The 23,090-nt window shown below is 36.5% G+C and overlaps 1 protein-coding gene across 5 annotated transcripts in view; it reads left to right on the top strand.

Annotated features, from left to right (window-relative positions):
• Positions 1 to 23,090, top strand: part of LTBP1 (latent transforming growth factor beta binding protein 1) — a 2,555,437-nt gene that overhangs the window by 2,471,713 nt on the left and 60,634 nt on the right. For all 5 annotated transcript variants that reach the window (XM_044058988.1, XM_044058973.1, XM_044058980.1 and 2 more), the window contains one exon: positions 22,656 to 22,817. In XM_044058988.1, coding sequence (XP_043914923.1) covers positions 22,656 to 22,817 — 162 coding nt within the window. The remainder of the gene's footprint in view (positions 1 to 22,655; positions 22,818 to 23,090) is intronic.

The raw sequence follows: 23,090 nt of genomic DNA, 5'->3' as shown, positions 1-23,090 counted from the left end.
CTGGTAGTTTAAAATTTTACAAAAAAGGACAAAAAGGATAGGCTGCTCAGATCATATAGCCATAGAGATAGAAGTACACAAGAAGAAGGATACATAAAAATAGGTAAAGGTGTCAAGAGGCTTAATAAAAAAAGACTTACATAGAGAAGATAGGAAAGAGATTAATAAACTTTGGAAGGATCATATAGGTATGAGAATATTTTATGAAAACTGGACAAGTTGGCAGATATGTTTCAAGGAAAAATATAAAAAATATTTTGAAGTGGCAAGATTAAAAGAGAAGGATATAGAAATTAAAATATAAGCACTTGAGTCAAGAAGTGTTTAAAGACATATTGAGGGATAATACTTTTTTTATGACAAAGAAAAAGAACTGTATGATATAAATTAGGAGAAGATTAGAAGACTGTTATATAAACAAATATAAAAGAAAAGAAGAGTTGGCACCTTTCTTGACTAAGTTAGTAAAAGTGAATACTAGAATAATAAAGGAATTAAAGAATAATGAAGGAGAAACAAAATAACTGCACAAGATGGAATATTTGAGGTGAAGTATATAGAGCATACTTTTGTAAAGAAAGAGGTGAAAGTGACACATGAATGGATAGTTAAAAAACTAAGTAAAAACAATAATGGGAATTTGGAGAAAAATATAAATGTGAAAGAGCTAAATGAAATATTGAAAGATCTAAATCTGGATAAAACTACAGGACTGGATGTTACTGAGTATCATATGTACAATGGTATGGAAAATTGTCAAAAAGTGCTTTTTGTGGATGTATTTAATGAATGGCTAAAGACGGGTATGTAGATAAAGAGATATGTATTGGGATCATGAAATGTATATGGAAAAAATGAAAGACAGTATAAAAATTGGAGACCAATAGTATTGAATAATACAGACTATAAGATATTTATGGGAATAATAACTAAAAGACTAACAAATTAAGTAGATAAGTTGCTTGATCGTACAGTGTTTGGTAGAAAGGGGAAAGGAAGTCAGGATTTATTATGGATATTAAAAGAAGTAATAAATGATATTATAAATAAATAATTGGAAGCTAAAGTCATGATAGAAGATATAAGTAAGGCATTTGATAAAATGCAATATGAATCTTTATGGGATATATTAGAGAATTATAACATAAGTGAAAGGATATTAAAAGTAATTAAGTTGGCATATGAGAAAAATAGTGTAAGAATAATTCTAAATGGATGGTTACATGGAGAAATTAAAATAGGGTGTGGAATAGGGCAAGGATGTCCAGCGAGTAGTATTATACTTGCTTTAGTTGTAAATCTGATTGTCAATAAAATTAATTGAATATTAAATATGGCAGGTAATAAGATAACAATATGATTACCAATAGTACATATATATGCAGATGATATTGTGTTATTACCAAGAATAAAGAATGGATGAAAGAGACAATCAGAAAGTTAGTAAAATTCTTAGAGATACTTTTTTGTTTATGTATAAATAAGGACAAAAGTAAAGGTTTTGGATTCATGGGAAATATTGAAGCTATACAGTTTAATGTAGAGATTATAGATATATGAGGAACAGTATTTGGATTAAATGACCATAAGAAAAAAATGGGAAAACAGTTCAGGAATTAAGAGGCATATGTACATTTTAGAAGTCATATACATTGTCATACAAAAAAAAGTTTATTTGATAAATTATATTCTTTTAGGCAAGTTAACTTATTTAGCAAGTATTTATATGATTCCATCTAATTGTGACAAAGAGATTATATCTATTGTATTTTCATTCATATGGAGTTGAGATTAAATGCAGTTAGTAGGGGGACTTTGTATGCAAAGGAAGAAGAAGGGGGTTTAGGGTTAATTAACATAATTGTTCATGTGGTTTCCTTGAATATGTATAAAGCCTTAGTAAGTTATAAAAAAGAGAATAAGAATTTGACAGAATACATTTTGTACGTTAAATGTAAGTGTTTTGGGAGAAAGATGGGTATAGGGAAAAGATGGAAAAGGTATATGAATGAAGATGTAAAGGAGTACCAAAACAAAATCTTTTTATGGAAATTGAATGTAAACATTGTTGAAAAAATAGGAAAGAATGTTATTTTAATATTATGAAAGAACATTATTTTATTTTTCCTTGGAAACAGAGATGGAGAAGAAGAATGCTATTAAAATGAGATTTATGTGGTGTAAGAAAATATCTGAATGCAAAGATTTTTTGTGGAGATTATCAATAGGTAAACTTCCTGGTAAAGCTAACATGTCTTATAAAAGAAAGCAAGAAAGAATAGGTATTCATTGTGGTGAACTTGAAACAACAGAACACATTTTTGAAATGTTCTAGAGTAAAGAAGTTATGGGAAGAAATATGTAAAACAAAATATTGAAATGTTTTGAAAAGGTTGAACACTTAAACATGAACATGTCTGAATATGGGTATTATGGTAATAAAAATGAAAAGAAGTTGAAAAATTGATAAAATAATATTTTTTGTTTTATGGACATTATGGATTTTGAAGTGACTGAAGTAAAGTTTAATGGTAAATGGATTTTATCAGAAATCTTGAAAAATACATTTTGGCTTTGGAAAAAAGGGTGGGGATAGTGTTTAATAATATAAAATTGTTTTCCACTGTACAAAAGTGTAAATAATTGTAAATGACGTATACTATGTAAATAATGTAAATAATATATACTGCGTAAATAATGTATATAAGTGGCGATTATCACTAAAGAACTGCTACTCTTTTCGATAAGTGCCATGGGCTACCTTAGCTGCCTCCAACTCAGGCAGATGAGGCCTCATCATACTCTGCATTATTCTTCAATGTACTAAATTTTGGGAAAGAACTAGAGGATGTCCTTTTTGTACTCATGATTACTACAGTGAATTTTTGCCCAGCAGATATTAGTGTATAAAATATTTTACTAAATACTACTGTACTTATTATGAAAAAAAATATTTTATTTAGAGAATACCAACCTGAGGAGATGACAATAATTTTTATACTGACATTCATGATGCAGATGCATAAACTGTTTAGTTTATAACACTTTACACATTTTAGTGACATGAAGACATTACTGTGTTTCATTTGTTTTGAAATGGTGTCTGCCACCATCTGAGGCAGCACAGAATCTTTGAAAACAAGTACATCTGTTTTCTTTGTTGTTGAATATTGCTAGACTCAATATTGATGTTTACATATAATGACATTTCCTACAGCTATCTGAAAGCCAACAACAAATAGGACTGAGTGGATTAGTAGATGTATCATGTTTAATAGAATGTGTTCCTTGTTAAACAAATCATTGCACATTTGGGAAGCTGGAATTAGCACAGAATATACTGAACAATTAACCTCTTGTATCTCGGTATAATAAAACACACATTCTACACCATATTTAAAAAGGGAAATTTCAAGGGAAAGCTTTTGCACTGAATATGGCTGTAGTTTCTGCTAAATTTTTTATTGTGAGATGCAGTGAGGATGCGTTTTGATTTCAGTCAGGCATTAATAAGGAGGAAGAATGAGAACAAAACTTCTCCCTGTTTGGCTTTTTACTAGCTTCATAAGTGATCATAAAAGAACAGCAAGTTCTCTGTCTGGAAAGTGCATGGGTCAGGAAGAGGACAGAACAAGACAGCACAAAGGAGTGCGTACTTAGGAAATCATGGTCAAACACTGATACGATCAAACAACTGAAAACAAAATATTGGATGCATTCAGTGCAACCTTTCCAAAGTATGAAAGCAGAATGTTAAGATTAATATTGGCTTTGATGTCTGCTATGCTGTATTATAGCATAAACAAGGAAATGTGTACTTCCCCCAACTGTAGCACAATATTCAGTATATAACATAAATGTTACTATATCAGCTTTTCACATTCTTAGATTAGAGTGTCATTTAAGGTACTGTTTATTCACATTGCTACATATTTAAAGTGCTTTGATTATATTATGAAAGGAAAATTATGTGATTATGTCATTAAACTTTTGTGTTACACATGAAGATGCATTAAATTGTGTTTAGCTGTGACTCTGAATGCAGCCTTAGAATCATAATGCTGTGACATAATTTAGTATTCCCTTGCTCAGGCATTTGGCTATGCTGTAATAAATGCACAGTTTATTCTACAGACCCATAACCTATCCAAATGAACTGTTATGTGTCATGGCAAAAATACCACTGGTCTGCAAAGTACTCTAAACATTCTTTAGAAGTTTTCTTTCTTTTCTTTCCTTTTTTCCTAATTACTCAATCTAAAAGCCCTCAACAGTGAAATAAATAATGGGATACATGGTAAACAGCAGAAGAAAAGTACTCAGGTAAAGCATTGCCCCATGAAGGATGCAGTTAAACATAAATGTGCTGGTCTGTCTGTAATACAGAAGTACAAAGCAGAGACGGGGATCACGTCAGTCGCCCTGCTAGACAGGGGTCCAGGGAAGTAAATAGTGTGGGAAGAAATAGCCAGGGATTTGTTACGGCTGCTTGTATAGGCCCTAGGGCTGATAGCCTAGTACCAACCTATGCTATAGTGAGTGCTTGTACAACGCATCTTTTCAGGGTTTATATGTATACTAATGTTTGGCCTTTGGTCCCGATTTGTGCCATGCTGGATATGTTCCCTGTTCTCCCTGTTCTCACTGCTAATGATACACATCAGTAACTTGCTTTTTTGCCTTCTTATAAAGGCACTCAGCTTCAAGGAGAATCAGCCTGTCAGCTGCCTACCGTATGATTGTGTAGCTTGTAATGGATTTGAAATATAGTTTCTGTTCTTCTGTGGTGCAAACGTGGCAGTATGTAAGCCACTAATGGACCCTTTATCCACTTCTTGTTTTTTCCTTGTTTTTCTGGTATGGCAGCAGGGACAGATAATGTCATAAGGGCTCCAAGACTACATTTGTCCTTGGCATACACTGTGTGCCCTTTCACTCCAGTCTCCACAACAACTGAATTTGCACCATATTGAGCTCAGGAAGAATTGCTGCACAATGAACTTTTAGTTCACTACACAGATGCAGTTCTCACTGATTCCTAATAAGGACTGTCATCCTTGTGCATGTAAACCTACTCCTTATAAAATTGGCTTGGCTTGGCTAACCTTAAGAATAGCACAAAGCAAAACAGACATAATCAGTAGGGCAAGTAGTTATGCTTATTGCACCTTCTACTTTGGATGCCAATCTAAAGTAAAATTATCTATTTCAGCAGGGGTGAAAACAATTTTGTCTAACAAACAAAAAAAGGTCAATAACTCCACACCAGAGTCTCTTCTTTATATACGCAGATACTCTAAATGTTTGCATCTGAGTTGTGTTGTTACACATGTGGCTGATTTATTTTCAGATGTCTTTAACTATTACTATCACCCTTCTTCTTTAACTAGTGACTTGGGATCTACAAGTAGTTCTTAATGAAAATAAAAGGATTACCAGGCTGGGGACCTCTCCATTTACTGTTTCATTCTTGTTAATAAACTGTGCACTTATAAACAGAAGTTATCATGTCTAGCAATGCGGCTTGGTCCATTAGGTGTTGATGCCAGCAGTTTGTCACCTTTTACGATAAATGCCCTCCTATCAATTAATAGATGTACAAAAATGACTAGCCACTACTATTTTTTAAATGAATAAATAAACGTAGTTTACTCAGAAAGGAATGAGTTCTAAAATACAATAAACAGTTAAATAAACAATAAAACAGCATATGGAGACAGCAAATAAACCTTTAGAACAAATAGATTGCAAGAAAGAAAACTTTTAACTATAGCTAGACATTCCATAGTTGTTCTTGACTACAAAAAGTACAATGTGCCACAACAGCTGAATTTCCAGAATACATGACAGAGAAAACTGCAGAAACAAAATTCACAAGTCTGAGCAGCTTGGGTTATACTTCTCTTCAATTGCCTTGTTTCTCTCTCTGTCAATTTTTATTGCTTTGTATCTTTTCTTACAAACTACAAATGCAACTAATCAGGTTTTCCCGACAGTTATGTACTCGTGAGGCTGTTTCCTTACTTTTAGTTCCGGAATTTCATTCTTCTAAATGCATTTTATGGCCCTTAACTTCCTGCCTGGGAATAGCTAGATCCTGTAACTTCAAGAGGGAACAAATTACAGCCTGTCTGGTATATAATTGCCTGTACTAGGATAAACTATATCCTTAAATGTGAACAAACACATGTTCATTACTTAGCTCACTTTACTCTCCTTTCTTCACTCACTTCTTTACTTCTATCATATTTTTTCCCTGGCTTTCTTTCTAAATGTACCAAAAGCCTGCTTTTTTATTTCATATCACAATTGTTGTTTTATACTAACTTACCATTATTTTTTTTGTAAACTAGCTAAAATCTCTCTAACTATTAAATCATTGTCATATAACTTGTATCTATTCTTAACCAGTGTTTTCATATTATGTCTAATTTGGTATCATTATTTAAACTTTTTTTTTGTATTATTTTTAAACACTGTAAATTGTTTGTTCTAAACATGTTTTGTAATACTTTGGAGCTTTTCTTCTCAGGCTTCCACTCAAAATGGGTTCCTACGCAGTCAAATGGAAATTTTCTTCCTGGGCTGCCACTGAAAATGGCGCCTTCCCAGTCAGACTGTCCCAGTAATGAAATATCAATAACTAAAATAAATAATGGTTCTTATCCAGCATCAGGAATTACAAACTTTATATACTTTTTTTTTGTAACTTTCATACAAAAAAATCACAACTTAACACATCATTCTGTGCTACACACAAAACATATATTGCAGATTAAATCATATTTTTAGTTTATCTGCTACATGTTTTATCAGGTGTTAGTGCAGCTCACATTCATATTACATTTGAATTCAGAACACATGCACCTCACACCATGGTCTGGTGATTTACTATATAGGACCTGTGTGCAGTAACTATTTAAAATGATTATTTACTTAATTCTGATGTTGTAGCTGTTGTACAGCTGATTAATGGACTTTTAATGAGATGCTTCCTGTAGTTCAGAGACTAATTCCCTCAGCCACCACGTGCCTACTGTGTAGCTCCCTGCAAGTCACTTAACCAGATGGTGCTCTGGGCCAGTTGATAAATTGGACTAGGCTTCTCAGTGGTCTTCTGGATTACATGCCAAGTAAATAACTATGAGCTCTGTATGTATTACTTTTACTAGTACAAAACTTATCTGTATCCTGTGACTATTATGTGTCAGTGTCAGCATTGGTGGAAAAGTGCCAAGCAGTGTATTTCTCTGTAATATTTTATTTATTTGGCTTATTCACTGGGTAGGTGAGCTGGTCAAATTACCGTTTTCAATGATAACCTAGGCTGCAAGGCATTAATACACTAGAAATGTAGAGAAAACATATTTTATATGCTAAGAGTTAGTAGGTGGAAGCAACATTAATTCTTAACTCAGTTAACTTAATAAGGGAGGCATTACTAATGTTTCAGCTCATAAGCAATAATGCAGACTTATAGCACATTTATAATCTTGCTTCCCCCATTCCCCTTCTAAGTGGTTATTCTGCTGAAAAGTATCACATTTAATGAAACAGAAACAGATTTAATTATGCACAAAAATGAAAAATTCATCCATAAAATACAGCAGTATGTTAAAAAAACAAATCAAACAACAGAGATCAAATATTCCAGTAATCTTTAATTTTGTCTAAGTGCCACACATATACAGTTGTATTTTAAGTTGTCCATGAAGATTCATACATTTTCAATTTTTAGAAATGTTATCTAAATCGTTCTAAATGTCTCCCACACCCCCGCTAATTATATATACCAACTCCAAGATCAAACTAAATTGGGAAAAGGGCAGGTTCTGTTATAGCTAAGTTACTGGTAAATAAGTAGTAGGACACGTTTCCTTTAGGTTGGCCAACTATGGCCATTCAACCACTTTATTTTCAAAGATATGCCTGTTCGTTAAAAGTCATGTTTGATGAGTAACATTCGATGTACATCCATTTGATTTAATATTTATTCAATAGCCAAAAATAGATCCGTGTTATATTTATGAGAATATGACTTTTTGTTGAATGTCATTTTCATTAAATCACAAATCACTGAAGAAAAGTAAGTGAAAAATATTTTCATTGAAAACTTATTTCTGCAGAGTAACATTTCATAGAAAATTCATCTATATCAAACATATCTTTTTTTTTTTTTTTGCAGGGGGCAAACCCTACTAAACCCAGCATAAGGGTGCTTCTTCCCCATATCCCCTTACTTAAATATATTAATTCCGTGATCAAAAAATCACAGAGAAAAAAATGAACTCTCACAGAGAATCATGTCTGGCATGGACATAAATTTCTACAGCTGAGGAGTACAGCATGAGCGTGGGCATTGGCAAGGTGCAAATGCTTTTCTAGGCTCACTTGCCTTGTAATTACTATTAACTTATGATCCTGAACCACACCAAAAGTGATTGTCTGTTGCCTTCTACAGTTTTCTGTGACTGATTCAGCAAAATGTGTTTTCAATGAAATGAGTTTTCAGTTATTTTTTTTGTGATTCAGTCAACATGCATTCAATAAAATGCATGGCAATCATATATAAATATACATACATATATATTTTTTTCTAGAATCATCATCTAGGCCATGCAGAAAGCATCATGTGCTAATTAAATTATTGAACAGCAGTCAGTACTGATACGTATGCCAGTTATTTGAACATAAAACACAGCATGTTATAGTGCAGTCATCTAATATATATGCACATCAGAACCAACCCAACTTAGCTATGAAATTTATACACACTATAGCTGTCATATCTAAGGTAATGACTGAAAGTAATGAATTAAAATCTATAGCTTCTAAACTGACAGAAGAGATGATTAGTCTGAGGATAAATGGGGTGCAGTGTCACGTTACATCAAATCTCAGTTAGATTGAGAACTGTTCTGCCTATAATAGTTGCTGCAAGAAACAGATGACTTGGAGAATGAGGTATGGATAAGTAATTTTAAGATTTGTGTGTGGGCCTTCAAGAAAGGTCTTATGAATGGATAATGCTTCTTTAAAAGCATGATTCCCCACTATCTTTAATATCTGCAGTTTTCCTGGTGCTAGAAGACCTCTAACATCAGACCAACCAAAAGGGGACACAAATCCTTGTAGATGATATGAAGGCAGTTTCAGCAAATGTAAAAACTACAAAAAATGTTCACTAAAGCTACATTGTTGCTGTTTGGTTTGTTTTACTTTGATTCCATAAGCTACATTTGCAGCAAACTTATTATTTACAGCTCCATCAGAGATTATCTAAATGACTTTTAAGCCCTAGTGTCGAGTCACAGAAGTTTCTCTCTCTCTCTCTCTTTCCTGCCTTGTTTTGTTTTGCTTTGTTTTTTGTCAGTAGTTGGACAGCTTATTACAACCCCATTGACTGAAGACCATTTGTTCAAGCTGAATAGACTAAATGGACTGAGATCAACAGACTTTATAAATTATTCCAAAGTGTGGTAACCTCAAAGTTAGTTAAAGTAGTTAGGTCACGCAACCCTCTGCATGAGGAGTGTGGTATGCTTTGCCACCCATGTAAAAGGATGTATTAGTCTTAACCCATCACGTCTGTTCAGTTCTTACTAAATAGCTTTGGTCAGATTGTGTTTAATCTGTCTTGGCATTTCTGTTAAGTTAGCAAGGGGCCAGCTCTATTGATTTAGGGGGTAAAAGCCCTTCCTATGATCCTAATGACCTGAATTCACTTAGCAACATAGTCACCTGTCAGATCTGGGGTGGGGATGGAGAGAAGTGGTGCGACTTTGCCTGTTTGCTTCTTTTATGGGTCAGGAATGGTGAGCAGGTGTTTGGGCATGTTCTCTGTGGTTGACTGTATGGAGATGACTGGCTGTTAGATCTTTACTCTGCCCCACTTTACAAACAGTAAGTGTGATACAACAAAGTGTCTAACAGCTTTTAAAATTGGTTTTACTTCTACTAGAGGAGCACTACTTCTTGTACCTCTCAGATTTCCCTTAATTTGTAGAATTTGTATCATATTTTTCCCTGTCCCAGTGCTAAGGGACTTGGGAATTAAGTTTGACAGTAACCTGAACTTTTGATCACCATGTGTCCATGTTAGTTTATTAAATAATTTTACATGGTGCAACTTATGAGGAAGTGCATTGCATCCTGATCTAAGGAGAACATAGTCCCACTATATTCAACCCTCATTAAACCAATATTTGAGTACAATGCACCTTTCAGCATGTACCTGACAAGGCATTTGCAACAGCTGGAGTGGCCTCAGAGGTTCCTCACTAAAAGAATACCTGGTGTAAATTATATGCCCTATGGGGACCATCTGAAAACCTTGTCCCTATACTCAGTCTCCTACAGATTAGTGAGGAGCAATTTATGCCTAACCTACAAGGCATTCTCCAATCTAGCCCTGACGGATTTGATACATATTCACAAAATAAATAGTGATAGAATTACCCGAGCTGAGGATCTAATCCTTGTCTGTGACATAAACAAAACATGCTGGAGGGACAGGTATATGTCTCAGAGATTACCCCTTCTTGGAACAGACTCCCCAATCATGTGAAACACAGCACTTCCCTAAGCCTACTCAAATGCAATTTGGACCAGTAGATGGGAAATTGCAAATTCACCACTGGTTTGGCACATGTGGCCCTTATGGACAGGAGCAGTTTGTAGATTTATTTATTTTATTTATTTTATTTTACATTTGTTGACCGGGATAGTCTGACTGGATACATGTCCATTTTCAGCGGAGGTCCTGGGAGAAAAGCTCCAAACTTACAAACAGATAAAGACAAGCAAGTTACAGTGTATGCACAAACATATTGTATTAACATACAAGTTACAGTCTCACATTTCAAGCCTATGAAGAATACAGTTTATATTCAGAAATATATACAAGTATGTTACAGTTTCTCTTATCAAACCTATAGGTGTAGCTATATACAGAGTATCTGCAAAGATGTTACAGTTTCTCTTTTCAAACCGTTTAGTGCAAGAAGTAAACTGCTGTGAATAAAAATCGCAGGGATAGATGCCCTAAGGCACAGCATATACCAATGCCATTCTAGCCCATGGGCATTGATGACTGGGAAAATGTGGCATGAATGGCTAGCCGTAAAAAGGCTTTAGGGCCTTTAGCCTAGTAACCTCCTAGGATTCTGTGAAAGGCCTAGTAACCTCCTATGATTCTGTGATAGCTATACTGCTGTCTGAACTGCCTACTCAGCAGTGCTCACTAAGTGGTTTGCCAGCTTTAAAGCCTGTAAAACACTGCACTCCTAACTCTTTTTTTTGTAACTGGTAGTACATGGAGCAAATCAAGTTTCATGCACTACAAACAATTATGACTAGGTCTCCAGTCATAACACTCTAGTATGTGTTCTCGTCATGGATGCCAAGATTTATCTCTCAAAGCTCCAATCATAGTGCTGTATATTGTGTTCACAAATTGTACCACAGAAGCAGCCAAACAAATGATGTGCCATTACCAAACTTTCATCCAGATATGTATTAAAATTGTTTCCAAAGTTAGTAACAAACTCTATAAATGATGCTGTGTCAGTTACATTTAATTTCCAAAAGTACAGACTTAGGCAAAAACAGCATGGGAATTCTTAAAAATGTATAGACATGTGGAGAGGTGGTGTTGGCCATTGATGGTATCAATAATAGATGGCATTAATGAAGAGTGAGAATGAGTGAGCTAACCCAGAAACAGGATTTATTTCATTTTTTTGTGCAAATGGATAACAGAAGCTCAGCTGTATCTAAAATGCTTCTTGTAATTTGTTCAAAGCTAGGCACCACTGAAAACAAAATCAGTACTGTGTAACCGTTCCTTAATTAAGCAATAATCAGTGACTGTGTTTGTGAGTATATCCGGATTTACCCCCAGTTGGTATTCACGCGGGCATAGACCTCCATTTTTTTAACTCTTAAAAAAAAACAATTGGAGATTTACAAGGGACAGCTGAAATGTATAAGGAAATTTAGCTAGATTGCTATTTGTTTAGTTTTGCAGAACATGTCTGATTTTTCTTATTTATTTATTTATTTATTTATTTGCACTTGTTTACTGGAAAGGTCCACTGGGCCAGGATGAGCCCACCTTCAGTAGAGGCCTGGAGAGAAAAGCTCCACATGAGCAGTTTACAATACAGTAGTAACAGCAACAGAATAACACAAGTCCATGGAACGTTTAGAGTCAACAAAAGAATACAATTATAACAACATCAGAATAAAACAAGTCTATGGAACATTAAGTTTCAACAAATGAATACACTGCAATGTAGGATTCTAAAAATAATAAATATGGACGAGGTTAGCATATCAGTATTTAAGTTCTAATAACATAGTATGAATATAAACAACTTATAAAGTCAGAAATGTAAAGGTTTTTACTTCAGTATTTAGTTCAGTAGATATTCTACAATAGAGGGCTTAAGAAAGTTTTAATAGAACAAAAGAATGAAAGCAGAAGATTGTGATGTACAAAAGAATGAAAGCAGTAGGAATGTGATGTACAGAGGAGGAGTATAATGTGAGAAGAGTGGCAGAAGAGCCAGTCAGGTTTTGAGAGGCGTAGTATTGGTGCATGTGCATTGCCATAGGGAGGAAAGGGGTTGCGTCAGGTTTTTCTGAAGCTAATTGGATTGCTAGTGGTCCTGATCGATGGTGGAAGAGTGTTCCACAGTTTGGCAATAGTAATGGAATAAAGCATCTAGCCAGCAGATAAGTTTTTTCTTCTTTCAGGAGCAGCTGGTTTTCAGATCTGAGGTTTCTGTGTGGGTGGTGGTGGCTAAGAAGAGTGTAAGGGCAGGACAGTTTGCTGGCTTGAAGATAACTTTGTGTGCTGTGATTAATTGTAAGGATGAAAGGTAGAGTGGAAATTCAAGCCAGTCTAGAAGGTGTTGAGAGGAACAGTGGTGGGAAAAGTACTTTGCATTGGCTGCGAACCTACCAATTTTATTGCAGCATATCTCAGGTTTGGATTTCAATGAGGACTGAGTATTAGTAAGCAGAGGGACTCCATATAAGAGACAGGGTAATAGAAAGGTGGAGGCAAGGGTTCATTTGATGGAGCAGTTGAGGAACTGTTTGTGCCTGTAGAGCATGCCAAGTTTTTGATGTGTTTTTTTAATACTGCTGTAAATGTGCAGGTTGAATGTTAGGTTTTCATTTATTATTACATCTAGTACTTTTGTATGTGAGACTACCTCTATGGTGGTTTTATTTTGGGCCTGTATGGAGAATTCATTTTTATTTAGAGAAATAGTTTTCTAAGGGGTGAAAAACATAAGTTTAGTTTTGCTGGGGTTTAGGACAAGATGGTTGTTGGCCATCCAGGTTTCAGTGGTTGTGAGGGCTCTTTGGGTGATATGTAGTAGTTCAGATGTGGAGTTAGCAGTGCAGATGATAGCTGAGTCATCAGCATATTGGATTATAGAACCTTGAGTAAGGGTGATATTAAAGTTTTTATAAATATGCTGAAAAGAAGGGGCCCTAGAACTTGAGCCTTGGGGGACACCTGTGGTTATATTAAGTAATGGAGACAGAGAGAGAGAGAGAGTTGCCATTTTGTTGATTGTTGTCTGTTTGAAAGGTAGCATGTGAACCAGATTAGGGTTGGGGGATGTGAGGCCTAGGTTAGAGAGTTTTGTGAGGAGAAGAGGGTGGGAAACAATATCAAAGATCTTTGAGAGATCAAGAAAGACAGAGGAAACAATTTTACCTGCATCTTGAGGCCGGTTAACTGTGTCCAAGAAAGATATAGGCAGTTGTGGTACTGTGGCCTGGCCTGAAGCCATGCTGAGTCAGGGATAGGATTTGGTTGTGAAGCAGATGATTGAGAAGTTGAATGTGGATGTACTTTTCCAACATGTTTGAGAATGGTGAGAGGATTGCAATAGGTTGAAAGTTAGAAATGCCTATGCTTTCTCCACTTTTATGTAAGGGGGAATATATGCCTTTTTCCAGATGTTAGGTACATAGAATTCTTTGATAGATATGTTAAGGAATATGCTGATAGAGTAGGCTATGGAGTTTGCTGCAATTTGTAGGAATTTGGGGGGGTTGTCTGGGTCATTGGTGCAAGGTTTGAGCTTAAGGAGTATTTTTTATGGTAGTGGTAGGTATGGGGGAAATGGAAAACCTAGGTGGGGAGTGTGTGGTGGTGTGTTGTGAGGATTGATTTGGAGATGTGAGGGTAATATTAGAGTTGATTTGGGGAAAAGTAGCATTAAGATTGGATATAGTGTTGATGAAGTAAGTGTTAAAGAGAGTGGCTAATTCAGTAGGTGTTTTATCTGGATGTGGACAAGGATTATTCTTTGAGCCTGGGTTTAGTAGGGAAGTAATGGAGTTGCAGAATTATTTGGGGTGTTGCCTATGTTAACTTTGCAGGTGTAGGTAGTGTGCTTTTTTGTCTTTAATAACTAAACGCTTTGCTTGATTGTCGAGTTGTTTGAATTGTAGTAGGTCCAAGGTATTTTTTATTTTTATGCCATAGTTTCCAGGGTTTGTCCCTGGCAGTCATGAGTTGCTTAGTAGGTCTGGTGAGCCAGTAGGCATGGCTAGTTTTTGCTCTTTTTTGTCGAATTGGAGCTAGGTTTACCTTTGAATGACTGAATTGCATTTATGCAAATGGTTGTTTCCATGAACCATAATGCCGATGGACAACATCGAAGGATCAAATGTCGAAAATTGTTTGCTGGAAAACCATTTCTGACATTTGATCCATATGTTTGAATGGGAAAAAGGCATTTACTTATTTGCCATTCAAACACATGGTGAATCGACATTGTGGTTCTTTAAAGCCGTACTTTCGACATTTTGCACATCGCACATATGGCTTTCAACAAAATAAAGGTAAACCTTGGAGCTAGATTGTTTAAGGTCTCGAGGAATGTTGAGTTGAATAACTCAACAGACTTATCGGGGGGAAGGGCTTTTAGGGGCTCCCAGTTGAGGTTTGATATAGTTTCATTAAAGGTGGTAGTGTTAACGTGAGATAAGTTTCTTGTTAGCTTGTATTGGTGTTTATTTGGTGCTGGAGTGGCTTTACATAATATATAGGTGGGGAGCTGGTCACTAATACTATTGGGTAGTGTGCCAGTGAAGGAGATATTGTTTTTATCAGAGACTAGGATCCAGTCCAAAATGGAGCCGTTGTCATTATTTCTGTTTGGACTGGTTATATTGTGAATTAGCTGGGTAAAGTTGAACAGATTAATGTTGGAGGAGGGATTGTGGTGGGAGACATCAAGCCAGCCAGTGTTGACGTCACCCAGGATGGTTGTTTCATTTTCAATATTATATAATAAACAGGCAAGAATTTCTTCTAGTAGAGGAATGTTATTGCCTTGGGGGAGATACAGTGCTTTGATGCAGAGATTTTTGCAATTGTTTATCTTTAGGAAAGAAATTATTATTTTGGCTGTGGAGAATTGAAAAATAGACTTAGAGTATGGGACAATAGTATAGATGTTAGGGTAGAGTATTGCTACACCTCCACCTCTTTTTTGGGGTCGTTCTGATGTTATGCAGTCATACCATGGGGGGAGGAATTCTTATATTTTGCTTTGTCCCTCAGCGCACACCATTAGAAAGTCTGGATACTCAGTGGTACTTCAATGGCCGGACTTTTTTTTATTATTGTATGTTCACTGTTCAGCAGGGTCACTGGTTGGGCTGGCCAATCAACATGCTCATTTTTGAATAGTAATGTGCATTTACTGTACATTGTGTGTTATGGCACAGTTTGTTAGAAATAGCAGGAGAAAAAAATCAGTAACAGTAGAAAGCTGCTTTTAATATCTAATATTAATAAAATTGAAAAACTGAAGTGGCAGCTGTTTAAATGCGTTTATATCATGCTATCGAAAGATGAAAATAGTGAACGCTATTTCATCGAACCTAAAATATCTAAACCACATAATATCGAACATTCAGAACAACAAATTTTTTCCTTGGAGAAAAAATTTGCTATTCCGAAACACATACGCACAACACAAGCACACCTAAAAAACATCAATCCACACACATACACTTATAATCCTACAACTAACCCTACACTAAACTGTACATACACTATTATCTATCCACTTACCTTAACCCAAACCTTAACCCTAGGGTCCGTCACTATCGCACACTCACCTAACCAGCGCCCGAATCCTAACTCACATAACCCACCCCTAACCCTAACTCACCTAACCCGCACCCTAACTCACCTAACCCACTCCCTAATCCTAACAACCACACAATCGCACACTTACCTGAACTCAACCCATAAATTTCCACCACAGCGCTGAAAATAGCGAAGCCACAGAACCGGCCAACCAAATTCTTTCCCTAGAAAATAATTTGATGTTCTGCAACTTCGCTATTTTTAGCGTTCACTCAAAACTGGTCGATATTAAAACATTCAAAGTTTTAAAACTTCAATGTTCTGATATAGACCCGTTTAAATCACAAAAATAAGAATCTTCTTCTTTTTTCGGCTTTTCCCGGTTAGGGGGTCACCACAGCGGATCACCTATCCACTCATGATTGGCAGTGGAGTTTTATGGTGTTGAGTTGCCAGCCCAGCGCCCAAACTTCCACAGAAGGCACACACATGCATGCACTCACACCTAGGGTCAATTTAGAGTGTCCAATACACCTACAGCATGTCTTTGTAATGTTGGAAGAAACCCACACGACCACAGGGAGGACATGCAGACTCTGCACAGAAGGCACCCCAGCCGAGGATCAAACCGGAAAACCTCTTGCTGTGAGGCGGCAATGCTAACCGCTACACCACCATGGCCACCCAAATCACAGAAACAAGAATATTGTACATAATTCCAAAATATCATTAGTTTCTATATCTTCAGAGCAAAGAAATTGCAACTGCACCAACTTAATAGGACTCAGGCACTATTGCAGCAAAAGCAAATCAGGATAAAATGCAGCACTGATGTTACTTTAATACTATGGGGAAAAATATCCCACCTTACATCTATATATGCACAGACACAAAAGCATTCATACACATGCACAGTAAAACACACATATAAACAAATGAAATGGATATTGCAGTTTCTAAAACACCTGCTCATTATTAGTGTTTATGTACACAATTCCTATAACATCTTTAAACATTCTCTGAACAGCCCTTTTCTTGCGACATCAGTTCAATGACATCTTAGTACAAGTATTATAATAAATGAAGACACTGGAGCCTGGGGGTTTAAATAGGCAGGTTCCATGCATTGCTAAACATAGTAATGCTGGACAATGCATGCTACTAAAATAAATATCATGAGAGTTTAGTCTTGCACAAATTTTACTGAAGGAACAGTGGAACCCCAGGGGTTGATTTATTTTACGTATTCCATCCTTTGGTAGGTTGGTAAAAAGTCCAAAGACACAGATGCCTGTCTTTATTGGTGTCATAGATTCTTTTGGTTAATGGTCTTACTCAGTAGCAGACATGCCATAGAAGTAAAGGATGGCAGAATCAACTAGGTCCACAAGTTTTATTTACTGTTCAGAGCCTTGTTTCCTTATGATATGTTTGTGTACCACCTCAACAAGATTTGTATAAGCTACTAAGCAGTGGAAGCTAACTGTGTATTCACATGGAAGCAAAGTTAAATAGAAAGTTACAGCCAAACTTGGGTTGTTGTAGTTAAAATATGGGGTCCTGAAGGAGGCCTCACCTGCATGTTATTTAGGATTTTTTGCCACTGTCATCATACCCTCAGGTGAATGTAGTGTCTTTAGTTTTCCCTCTACTCTTGATAAGGTGGTGTACTAGCATTTACATCTTCTCAATGTTCTCTTGTTCAGCACTGTGGTCTGCCCCATAGCAACATGGAAATTTGTTTATTCATTTAGCTGCACTGAGATTTATTTGTGACCCCCATAAATACTATTCTTCCTTGCTGAAGAACGTGCTTATCATCTCATTTATAATACTCCATTTGACATGCTTTATGTCCTTTCCTGTCCTGTCTCTCTGTGGTTGGGTACTGAAAAGGATCGTTTCCTGTACTAAGTTTCTTACTGTCTAGCTTTCCAGTCTTTGTACTACATTATTGCACTAGTTTCTAATCAATGAGGTTATGCAACTGTAGTGGTCTTTGCCGGTTTTACAAAATCCAAATAGGTGCCATATGAGATGAGATGGCAAGAAATGGGGGAAATGTCATAAATATAGTTGCAAGTACAGAAAACACCTAGAACAACCTCATATCAATCAGGATCTGGCACGGGGATGGTTAAGGAGAGGTGTATTTAAACCAAAAGATGAAAGGTTAATGTAAGTGGCCTATGACAGTAGACTATGGACACGTTGGTTTACAAAGTCCGTTGAACATGTGCGAGAAACAGACAAATGCAGGTTCTGTAAAACAGAACTAGAAACAGTAGTGCATTTTGTTGCTGGGTGTTAAAACATAATGGCAGAGGGCCTGTATACTGAAAGGCATAATAACGTGGACTGTTGCACTGGGAATTGTGCAAATATTACAAAACTGAAGTAGCTGTGAAGCACTGGAAATGTGAGCCACTAAGCATTATAGAGAATGATGAAGTTTATATCACACGGGATCACCCATTACCAACCGTTCAAAACACAGCTACAAGAAAACCATTTCTAGTAGAAGACAAAAATAGCATTGATCATTGAAATTGTTACACCCAGTGATTATAGTGTCTTGCATACAGCAAGACACAGAGTCATAAAATACATGGATTTGCAGGCAGAAACAAGTTAATGTGGAAGAAGGATATCCAGACAGTTCCAATAGTAATAGGAGCAAAAGGCCTCATAAAAAAGAATTTACAGTCTTATTTAGATTTACTACCAATACATTTAACTCTGTATGAATTGCAGAAGGAGTAAGTTCTGGACAGATCGTGGGTGCTGCGAAGAGCACTTTTGGCTAACATCAAAGACTGAAACAATACTCATTTCACAGATTTTAATCATACTTTGGCTTAAGAATATAGTCTATTCCTGTCATGGTATTAAAAACCCCGAAGACTTGGAGAAGTTAAACCATGAGGTACCATAATCAAATAGGTTAGTCAGTGTGAGTTATGGTTACTAATTTTCATGAGTCTATTACACGCTGAGACATGCAATTGCTGTGTACACATTTTGTAACACTGTGTGCAGTTACTGAACAAATGGCAATGGAGCACCATGGTTATGCACCAAAATCAGGCAAAAGATAAACTTGTTAAGGATGTCCCAAGTATGAGGATTCTTAACAAAAGCTTGTTGAGGGTACTGCTTGGTTAACTGCTAAATTATAATTTCCACACAACAAGTGCTTCCATCAGGTTTCAGTATAGGTGCCATGAGAACAACCCATTCTGAGTGTTATGCAGGAGTACCTATTTACCTTTTCTAACACTTTGCTCATTTCATCTTTTACCTTGGTATGCATAGCATAAAGAAATTAACTTGTGTCATTGTGTTGGTTTGACATGTGATATAACATGAATATTATAGCTGTTATTCATTTTAACATACCATTTTGTCTTTAAATATATTTCATGTTTAATAGGAATCGTCTGGGTCTACACTTTCACAAAGTATGCTGCTTTGTTTTTTCCAAACTTTACTGAATTGTATTTAGCCAAGTTATTCCAAACAGGCTTGGACTAGTACCTTTAGTGACTAACAGTGTAATGATTATTTTTGTTCCTTATGAGAAACTTTCTCTCATGAGCAATCCCCAGTCTTTTGTATGTGCTTGTTTTGGAACCCTGAATGTACCTTCAAAGCTGTCTATCATTGACTCACTTTCTGCTACTGTAGCTCCTAACCCTCCATCGCCATACTACCTCCCTGGGGATGGCTGCTGTAGCTCCTAACCCTCCATCCCCATACTACCTCCCTGGGGATGCGTAACATACTACTTCCCTAGGGGATTCATAACATACTAACTCCCTGGGGGATGTGTAACATACTATCTCCCTGGGGAATGCTTAGTAAGAGAAAAGAGGAATTGGAGATCTGCTTTGTGCAACTGGGGGCTGATGCCATCATGGTGAGGTATAAAGGGGAAATGGATCATGGAGTGGAGCTGGAAACTTTTCTTAGGCCTGATCCCCCTACATGCTGCTGTTACACCTGTAGGCTGGGCAGGCAATATATAACCTCTGAGGATATGCTTGCCCTGAGCTGTAGGGCAGCCACACGCAGCCTAGTGATTGCTCTAATCCCTGGCTTCCACTAGGGTTCTAAGAATTACTTGCGTATGCCAGCACGGACCTTCCACCATGGGATAAGCACACCCATTCTCCTTGCCAGCTCTGTTAGATGCTGGAGTCGCTAATTGAACTGGAGTCACCTGCAATGCAGTCAGAGCTTTATTTCTGTATGCCATTGAGCTGTTTGCATTATTTTATATACTCTGCTGTATACATTTTAATACAAGGTCAGCCAGTTGCAAAACAAAGAATTGCTTATTTATTTTGTTTTTTGTTCACTTATAATTGTTACCCACTTTCAATATCCACTTCAGTGACTTCAGGCTTATCTTTGGTCTACATTTGCACCACGAATGGATTCACTTTTTGCAGATGTAATCATTGCACACTATGTAAAGAAAATGTTTGCAATGGATTCCCTAATATTTTCCTTTTTTTCTTAGCAATAGTAATAGAGGAACAGGTGGTGCTAAAACAGGCTTTTTGTAAAGGTTTCCTTTTCTAGCTTTACAAGCTCTTGTTATATATCCAGTTCTGCTACAAGCAGGATTTTTTTTTATTTAAGTTTATACTGAGAAGCTTTGTAATGTTTACAAGATATGTGTAACAGTCCTTAGCTGTGGTGCATTCTATGTAATTGATACAGGCTACTAACTGTATAAGCTTCAAGTCATGTTCATTTTTGTTTGCTGTTTCCACTGCTAAAACAATATTTATGGCATTTTTTAAGTGTTAGGTCAAGATGCAGTGATATGACAGCTAAGTGACTATCAAGGTGCAGTGTCAAGACACTCAGGTTACAGTCAAGGTGCAGTGTCACAGCAGCCAGCAAATGACCTTGTTACCCTGTGAAGACATAAAACATTCCATGCCTCCCTCAGGTATTTCACATACATCCGTATGTCTCAACATCTGATGTAATGATACACCATAATTAGTCTAAGACTAATTTTCTTAGCTCAGCTACATATAATGTCACTGACTTGGTAAGACTTCTGAGGCAGTAATGAAATTTATAGTTCTCTGATATGTTACCAGGTTTAGGATTAAAATGTTTTGTAATTAAGTTGCCACTGGGTCTGGTAGGATTCATAAGTCTTTCAGTCAGACTGTAAGTTTCTGTTCCTTAAACACAAAAATATGTGACCCCTTTTATTTCTTTATTTCTAGCATAGTCTACATTAAAAACTATTTCATTCTTTCTAGAAATGGGCTTTCACATCAGATGAGGTCAAAGTGCCTGTGCTCCCATTTTTGATTTTTATGTCTTCCTTCTTAAGTTGATACAACTGCTAGCTTCCTTAAATATTAACAACTTCATCACAACAGTAATTGTGTTACATACTGAACATAAAAAATCCAAACACTGGCATGACTTAAACTGCTTTAATAATAAACCTGTACTTCAACAGAAGCATAGTCATAGCAAAAAGCAATGAACTTGAGTGCCATCTGCTCAGACATAATGTAGTCACTGTCAGTTGCTCATTTATTCAACTTACATGCTTGTGAAAATATACTGTGGTGGTGGTGCTGCGGTAGCGTTGTCACCTCACAGTAAGACATTGTCCTGTTCGATTCTCAGCTAGAGCGTCTACTATGTGGAGACATGTGTGAATGGGCGTACCTTCGTTGAAGGTTGTGTGTCAGGGCTGGCAACTCGGCACGTAAAAAATCTACTGCGAATCATTAGCGGACCGGAGTTCCGCTGTGTCGACCCCTAACCGGGAAAAGCCGAAAGACAAAACAACATGCCTGTGAAAATGGTCAGTATAATAAAAGGGCATTTTTGAGGAGGGGTGGGGGTGGGCAAGCATCCCCAAAACCCCAATGTGGGGGCTGTGCCCCATTCCCCAATCTTTATATATAAGCAGCCTCTGAGGTCGCACAATCTCAAAGAAAGCACGTTCAGATAGTAGAGCTGTGTATTCAATTCTGCTTCATCTTGAAGTGAGACCCACTATAGTAGAACCTTAACAGTATAGTGTGCATTGTTTAGCACCTGAGAACCTTCTGGGTCTACCATTCAGAATCAACAGCTTGCATTTATGAGGGAGAAGCTCAAAACACATTTTACCTGTGTACTAATTAAATGAGCGTCATATTGTTGCAGTTACTGATAATAATTTGTACTAGGTAGCCATGACCATTTATTACATACAGTACTATAGAGTGGTAGTGTTCCTGTCAGTATTTCTTTGTCAACTCAGCTTGGTTGTCATGAATTCAAGGTTCATTAGTACTAAACTAGCTGCTTGTGAGCCAGCCATTTTAAAGCCAGCTTATTATCCTGAGACTCAAACCCTGCACCTTGTGTTTGTAAGGCAAACACCTTAACCATTAGGCCACCCTCCCAATAAATTTGACATTACTGTATATACGTTTTGGTAAAAGTGTTCATATTTTTGCATGCAGCATATGACACTGTGTTCATTTTGTAGACCAAACACAGGTTTTTGAAGATATTTGCTGGCAACGTGTAACTGATGATGGCATGTGTGCCCAGCCATTGATTGGCAGACGGACCACTTATACAGAATGCTGCTGTCTATATGGTGAAGCATGGAGCATGGACTGTGCCTTTTGCCCAAAGAGAGATTCGGGTAAGTTGGTTTCATTATTATTAAATGTAAAAAAATACTTTTCTTCATTTAATGTCAACAAATTAAATCCATGCATCATGACTTCCCATAAATGAAATAAAACTCTGCATACGGCATTCTAGAAATCTGTTATTTTTCTTAGTAGTTCTAATTTACTTGATCAGTATGGATTTTGGGGCCAGATTAAATAAAGCCTACACTAAGCGTAGACTAAGTGTACATGATATGTATTCAAGAACATACTTATCACATTTTTTGTGCTTTCTAGCCACT

The sequence above is a fragment of the Protopterus annectens genome, chromosome 1.part2 (assembly GCF_019279795.1).
Source record: "Protopterus annectens isolate FY-2018-M chromosome 1.part2, PAN1.0, whole genome shotgun sequence".
NCBI classification, from domain to species: domain Eukaryota; kingdom Metazoa; phylum Chordata; order Ceratodontiformes; family Protopteridae; genus Protopterus; species Protopterus annectens.
This window is presented reverse-complemented; position numbering and strand designations above follow the sequence as displayed.